General features: G+C 61.8%; 1 protein-coding gene across 1 annotated transcript in view; it reads left to right on the forward strand.

The window, feature by feature from the left end:
• The window catches only part of FCRL5 (Fc receptor like 5), a 25,505-nt gene that overhangs the window by 17,366 nt on the left and 900 nt on the right, over positions 1-7,239 (forward strand). The window contains exons 9-14 of the mRNA XM_025040839.1: positions 568-849; positions 1,891-2,169; positions 3,041-3,319; positions 5,478-5,756; positions 6,146-6,262; positions 6,822-6,849. Of these exons, the coding sequence (XP_024896607.1) occupies positions 568-849; positions 1,891-2,169; positions 3,041-3,319; positions 5,478-5,756; positions 6,146-6,262; positions 6,822-6,849 (1,264 nt within the window). The remainder of the gene's footprint in view (positions 1-567; positions 850-1,890; positions 2,170-3,040; positions 3,320-5,477; positions 5,757-6,145; positions 6,263-6,821; positions 6,850-7,239) is intronic.

Below are 7,239 nucleotides of genomic sequence, written 5' to 3' on the forward strand. Positions count from 1 at the left end.
CCTGGGGGCCCAGCCCAGCAAGGCCGAGCTCCTCTCCGTCACGGGTAGGCCCTGCACTGCGGTCACCGTGCCCCTCGCTCACCAACGCCCCAGCCCCAGAGATGCGCTCCACCGCCGCGTTCCCTCTCCCCCGGGGCAGCCCAGGCCCCCCACTGCATGTGTTCTTTTGCCGCCTGTCTGTGGAGAGGAGTAAACGCAGGTCAGCGGCCTGGGGCAGAAGCCCGGAGAGGCAGAGTTCCCGTCCAGGACACGGGCAGGGCGGGTCACAGCCAGGAGGACGCTCCTCCTCGGCTGGGCGGGGCCAGCTCTTCCAGGGCGAAAGGCAAGGGACGGACCAGGGGACGCCGCAGGGTGCGTGTCTGGTGGCCCAGCCAAGGGACTTCTTCCCTGGGAGCCCTGGGAGCGGTGCCCCTTCCCCTGGCACGTGGGGAATGGGCAGGAGGAGGGGCCGGAGGGCGGATGAGGAAGGAGAGGAGGAAATGGCCGGCCTGGGCTGGGAGGGGCTGGGGGGAGCAGCCAGAAGGGGCAAGTGGCAGAAGCAACGGCCGACAGATTTCTTCTGTCCCTCAGTTCCCGTGTCTCGTCCTGTCCTGACCCTCAGCCCTCCTGGGGCCCGGGCCCTCGAGGGCGACGTGATGACGCTTCACTGCGAGGCCCAGAGAGGCTCGGCCCAGGTCCAGTACAGATTTTACCGCGAGGATGTCCCCCTCACCAGCCACTGGGCCCGGTCCGGAGCAGGCGCATCCTTCCACCTCACTCTGCTGGAGGAGCACTCTGCAAACTACTCCTGCACCGCCGACAACGGCTTCGGCCCCCAGCGCAGCGAGGCCGTGTCCCTCTGGGTCATCGGTAAGCCTTGCAGTCACCCATCATGGCCCAGACTCACACCGACCCCTTCAGAAGTCTGTGTGGACCTCCAGTGTCCTACCCCAGTCCTTGTCACAGAGCCATTTATCCACGGGCCGCAGTCCTCGGCCAGGCCCTGAGGCTCGCTCCCAGCTCTCAGCACGTGAACGCGTTTGCTCACGGCGCTGCGTGCCCGTGTATCCTATAGGGTCACATAGGGTAAAACCATGCGCGAATGTTCGGCTTCAGACCGGGAAGGGAGAACACAGCACCGAGGCAGAGTTCTGCGGTGACAGCTTAGGTGACCGGGAAGCCTAGCCCACCATCCGTGCGGGAGGAGGTCCCGACGTTCTGAACAACGATGAATCTTACGTGTCGTTTCCTGAAACGCCCATATCTCTCATCCCAGAAAGCCCGCTTCTAAGAATTTATTCCAAGAAACAGGTGCACAAATGAGCAACGATACGTATGCAGGTCGTTTAGGGTAGCGTTGTGTGAAGTCAGAATGCAGCGCCCAGCATCCGCTAATGGGCGCCTGCTGGAACGTATTACGATAAATCCGTGCGAGGAAATGCTTTGTGGTTGATAAAGTGATCAGGCAATGATTTACCCCAGTTATCAAAGTGTAATTTTAAAAGAGTTGCGTTTTATTGCATGTGAATTACACCTCAATAAGGTGGATTTTTGTAAGTGCTTGAGACAGGTCGTTAAGCAGTCACGTGGAAAGAGGGCCAGGTGTGTGGCCGAGGTGCAGCCCTAGCAGGCGACCGCGTCAGGTGCAGCCCTAGCAGGCGGTCGTGCGTAGGTTGTGACCCCATGCACGTGGGGGTATGTCTGTGCGGATAAGCGAGTATGCGCACGCAGAGAAAAGATCTAGAAAGTCACCAAATGCTCAGCAGAGGTAACCTCTGGAATACGAAAATAAAAGAAATGGAAAATCCTTTTATTTTTACTCTGTGTAACTTTGTAGACTTTCTTTTTTTATGAGAAGCTGTTTTCAATGCAAAAAAATAGACATTGGCATCGATTGATTTTTGCCCGCAGTCCCTGTGTCGTGCCCCATCCTCACCCTCGGGGCCCCCGGGGCCCGCGCCGAGCCGGGGGACGTGCTGCAGCTCCACTGCGAGGCGCCGAGAGGCTCGCCGCCCATCCTGTACCAGTTTTACCGCGGGGACGTCGCCCTGGGGAGCAGCCCGGCCCCCTCTGGAGGAGGCGCGTCCCTCAACCTCTCTGTGACCGAAGAACATTCTGGAAACTACTTCTGCGAGGCCGACAATGGCCTGGGGGCCCAGCGCAGCGAGGCGGTGACACTCAGCGTCACAGGTGAGTTGACCCTTCCAACTACAGCATAACAAGGGACAGACTTTCCCCCTGCCGTCCCTCGTCGCTGAGGCTGGAGGTCCCACAAGGCCATCTGCTGTGTGACAGTGTGATGATGTCCCCCGGCATCTGCAGACCGCGCTCCTCATGCCGCTGCCATCGCATTGCAACAACTCGGAAGCTCCAGCTGCTGCCCGGCTCAGGGCTTCGTGCACCGCGTCCGCCCCCCTCTGCCCCTGGTGGACCACAGGTGTCCCCCGAGGGAGCGCGCCCTGGCGGACCGACGAGGCGCGGTCCCAGCGGCGCCCGCTGCATGGCACCGCGGTGTTTACTCCGTGTCGGGGACCAACGTCGTCATCCTCTTCGTGTTTTCATCCCCGGCTCTTCCAGACTGTGGGCTTCCTGAGCTCGGGGACTGTGTCTTTCTCGCTATCGGGTCTCCAGGCTACAGTGTCATTCCTGGCGCCTAGAAATCGCTCGAGTAACTTTTGATGAGGGGAGACGTGTGAGAATGAACAATGTCCCGATCGATACTCACCCTCTCGTGGGCCTCCTCCACGACGCACCCGGCTCAGACCCCCGCACGCCCTCCCGTCCCCCGTCTTCCGTTGCACTGACTCCTCCTTGTCCCCAGGCGTCTTTGGACTTCTCAGAGCCCAGTCTCATTTTAATGTTTGTTTTCAGATCCCCAACCGCATGTGAGGCTGTGCACCCCAGACCCCCAGCCATGTCCGGCACTACGCGCACGTGTTGTTTCTGCTGGGTTCTGAGCGATGTCATCGAAAACTAAGGAAAAGAATCCTGTTTGAAATGTCCTTCCTATGAAGGACATTTAAACTGCAGGAGCTGAGGGTGAATTCTGTTTCCCCCGCAGTCCCTGTGTCGCGCCCCGTCCTCACCGTCGGGACCCCCGGGGCCCACACCGTGCCGGGGGACGTGCTGCAGCTCCGCTGCGAGGCGCCGAGAGGCTCGCCGCCCATCCTGTACCGGTTTTACCGCGGGGACGTCGCCCTGGGGAGCAGCCCGGCCCCCTCTGGAGGAGGCGCGTCCCTCAACCTCTCTGTGACCGAAGAACATTCTGGAAACTACTCTTGCGAGGCCGACAACAGCCTGGGGGCCCAGCGCAGCGAGGCAGTGACACTCAGCGTCACAGGTGAGTTGACCGTCCCCAGTAGCATAATGAAGGACTGGCGGCGTCTCCCCCGCAGCTGAGATGCTGCCGCAGCACCGCTGTCCACGGCCGTGACCGCCCAGCACACGTCCTGCCCACAGGACCCCTGGAGCCTGGGACCGTCCCTGGGGTCACGGCTTCGGGAGCCTGGGCCTTCCCGGCACCATGGTCCCAACTGTCTTCTTGAACGTGATCGAAACTCCCGGAAACGCAGAGAACGCTTTTTAGAACATAGCTATGTTGTTCCGACCCCAAATAGACACGAAAGGGGAGCCTGGGGGTCTCGGCTTCACCCCGCATCCTCTCCCCTCGCTGACCCCCAGCCAGCCGCCCGCTCTAGGGTGTCCTTCACTCCAAGGGACAGAAGTGCACCTTGCACTTCCGTGCAAAAAGTCTACGTTAACGTCAGCTGTGTGCGCAGCCTCTCGGGAGACATGTCCGGTCCACGTTAGTTTACAGAGTGACTCTTAAAGCCGTGGGGACACGGGACCAGCACAGGGAAGGTGACAACAGGAAGACGTGGAATGGAAATGGCCACCCATCAATCAAGTTCCTTCATGCTCCGAGCTGTCCTTTGACCTCTCGCCATTTGGTATAATGTCCAAAGGGACCGGGCTTCCTGCGAGCCACGACTGTTTGGTGATGATGCCCCCTACAAGCCAACGCCCAGACCCCCGCTTAAGGGGACCTGGGGGCCACAGACGTGCGCTAGCAGCTGTGGCAGTGGCTGTCGCAGCCTCGGCTCTGAAGACAGCCAGCCGCGCGGCCTCGATCCAGCGAGTTTCCCTGCGTTGACCGCAGCTTCCTCGCCCGCTGCGTGGGGAAATCAGACCGGGTGGAAAGGGTCAGCATCCCCAGCCCTTAGAAGGCTATGACTTTGGGTGCGTGGACAGCGTGGCGCGTTCAGACTTGAAGTTCCATGGAAGGAGCACGTGCAGGAGGAGGGGCTGGGAGTCCCTGCTGCTGGGACACGCCCCAGAGGAGCAGGAGATGCCGCGCAGACGCCCCGAGACCCGGGACGCGGAAGGCGGATGGGTCCTCCAGGTGTCGTGGCCGCCCCAGCTCTCGTAAGGAGCGGAGACAGAGTCATGTGAGCCGCTGATCTGGGGGTGCCAGCCCCAAACCCGGGGCCTCGTCAAGGCCGCCAACCCCGCCATCTCTTTGGCATCCAGGCCCCAACTTGATTTCAGAGTTGATGTTTCTCGTTTCAGCCAGTCCATCATCTTTGCCCGCCGGCGGGCAGCGTCCGCCTCAGCCATTGGCCTCTGAGTGCTGCGCCCCACTGCACAACGCAGCGAGCGAGCACACCAGGCCCCTATGCCCGCCGCTCGCAGTTTTCTGCCCGTCCCCCAGCTTTCGTTTCTGTGACTCCCGGCCACAAACACACTGCGTCTACTGTGGCTGTCACACCCGAAGGACTCTTGCCCGGCATGGATGAACGTGTCTGCATCCTAGAGCGAGGACGCGGGTCACATCGAAGAGGAGCCATCGCTGTCGTCACCGTGGACCGAACCCTTGGTGCCTGGCACGTGCTGTCCCGTTCATCCCTAAACCATTTAATCCCCGACCTTCAGGAAGGGAACAGAGGACCTGAACAGACACTTCTCCCAAGGAGACATAAAAACGGCCAACAGACAGGAAAACGTGTGCGCACTCCCACGAGAGCACGTCGCGGTGCCCGTTTGCCCACGGCCTCGGCGGAATTGTCAGTCTTCTATTTTTTTGCATTTTTTGCATTTTGCATTGTACACCTGTGAGTTTCAGGTGTACAGCATAGCGATCAGACATTTACACACCTTACGAAGTGACCCCCCGGTGAGTCTAGCCGCCCCCCACGCAGTTATGGGGCGTAACCGCCAGCCCGTGTTCCCCACGTGGCGCTTGGTCTTTCGAGCTTTGCCGATCTGATGAGGGTTTTTATTTGTATGTATCGGTAATGAGCACAGCCGCCTTTGCACGTTGCTGGGCTATTCGAAGCTTCCGGCGGCCAAGCCGGTGCCTGCGCACGGGGCGCTGTCGGTGGCCTGGGGCCCTTCGCCCTGCCCGCGGCCCGGTGTCAGCCGTTTTCCGAGGCTGAGACCCGCCCGGCTTCTTTGCGGTGCCCGTTTGTTCCTCTACAAACACGCTGTTTCCCCCGCAGTCCCTGTGTCACGCCCGGTCCTCACCGTCGGGGCTCCCGGGGCCCGCGCTGAGCCGGGGGACGTGCTGCAGCTCCGCTGCGAGGCGCCGAGAGGCTCGCCGCCCATCCTGTACCGGTTTTACCGCGGGGACGTCGCCCTGGGGAGCAGCCCGGCCCCCTCTGGAGGAGGCGCGTCCCTCAACCTCTCTGTGACCGAAGAACATTCTGGAAACTACTCCTGCGAGGCCGACAACGGCCTGGGGGCCCAGCGCAGCGAGGCGGTGACACTCAGCGTCACGGGTGAGTTCCTGTGCCCAGGCCGCCATGTGGACAAGCTGTGTGCTCCAAGGAAACTCTGATGGCCCTTGTTAAGCCCGGGCAGGTGGCGCTTGGGGGCGGGGACGCAGGCCGGGGGCCCCGGCGTCACTCCTGAAGCAAGAGAGCCCGAGTGGGACAGGAGAGGGTCGCCGGGTCCGCTGTGCCGACCGCCGCTTCTCCTGCTGCCACTGGCCGCCCGACCCCGCCCCTGGCAGAGGGGAGCCGTGTCCTTCCCACACTGCACCTGCACAGCCTCGGGAACCTCGTCCCTGAGACTCGGCCTCTGTCCCAGGCCCCGACGGGAGCTCGCGGGCTCTGGGCAGGTGGGACCACGGCCACGCCCTCCGGCTCATGCACAGCGTCCTCCTCAGGGCTGACAGGGAGCAGAAGCGGCTCTGCGGCCACAAGCGTCACTGGGGTGCTGGTCAGCATCATGGGCCTGGCTGCCCTGGCTCTGCTGTTCTATTGCTGGCTCTGGAGAAAAGAAGGTGGGTGACTCCCAACTGACCTCCTGACCTCTCCATTTCCCTGGCTTCTGCTGCCTTGGTCACCCCCAGGCTCTGGACAACTCCTCCCCACAAGCAGTCCCTCCCCCCCACACACACTCCGCCACCACCTTCCCCTCCAGGTCCCCAGAATTTGTCTTTACCGATCACAAAGTTTCCGAAACAGGATGGGATGGAGACCCCTTGAGCAGATGTCATGACCACTGTCACCGCAGCATCCCTCCCTTTCTACCCCGGCAAGACCCAGGGGGTGGGAGGCTGAGGAGGAAGACTCCGAGACACAGTGCAAGCGGAAGGCGAGGGGGTTCGGTAACGGTGCTGTCCACACGTGCGGGGGTCGCACGGCTGACGGAGTCTGTTTCCGGCCGTCAGCGAGGACGGCAACCCTGACACACTCCAGGTCAAAGGGCGTGGACCGCGGGCCCCCTGTAATCAGACCTCTCTGGGGACCCGGGTCAGTAGTTTCGCCCAATCTGCCACCTCCCTTGGGCACAGCAAAGAAAGGTCCCCGTTTTAGTGACAGTGACTCTCTCTTTTGCAGGAGAAAGGCCTGCCTCTGACCCCCCCAGGTAAGACCTGGAGTGTATTTCTGTGCAGTTCGTGAAAGGCCTGCCGGGTATAGAAATGGAACTGAGTCTGGGCGTGCCCTGCCACCTCCCTGGGGCACCTCGAGGCAATTCCCAGCGCCTTCCCACCCACCACCCTCGCCACACAGCCTTCTCCCCGCGAAGTGACAACTGTGGCCATGGCTGCCTGAGTGAGGTTGTGAGCACTGAGTCCACACCCGCTGTGACAGCCCAGAAGGTGGAGTCACACAATTCTGGGCCCGAGAAGGCGGGGCCCTGTCTCGAATCGCAGAGGCCACCTCAGGGGCCACAGCGCCCACACCTCTGGGCTCCTTTGAGCCTTGCCTGTTACCGGGGTCTCGGAGACCCCGGTTCCTCTGAGCGTGGGGGCTC

Source organism: Pteropus alecto, unplaced genomic scaffold (assembly GCF_000325575.1).
Source record: "Pteropus alecto unplaced genomic scaffold, ASM32557v1 scaffold49, whole genome shotgun sequence".
NCBI classification, from domain to species: Eukaryota; Metazoa; Chordata; class Mammalia; order Chiroptera; family Pteropodidae; genus Pteropus; species Pteropus alecto.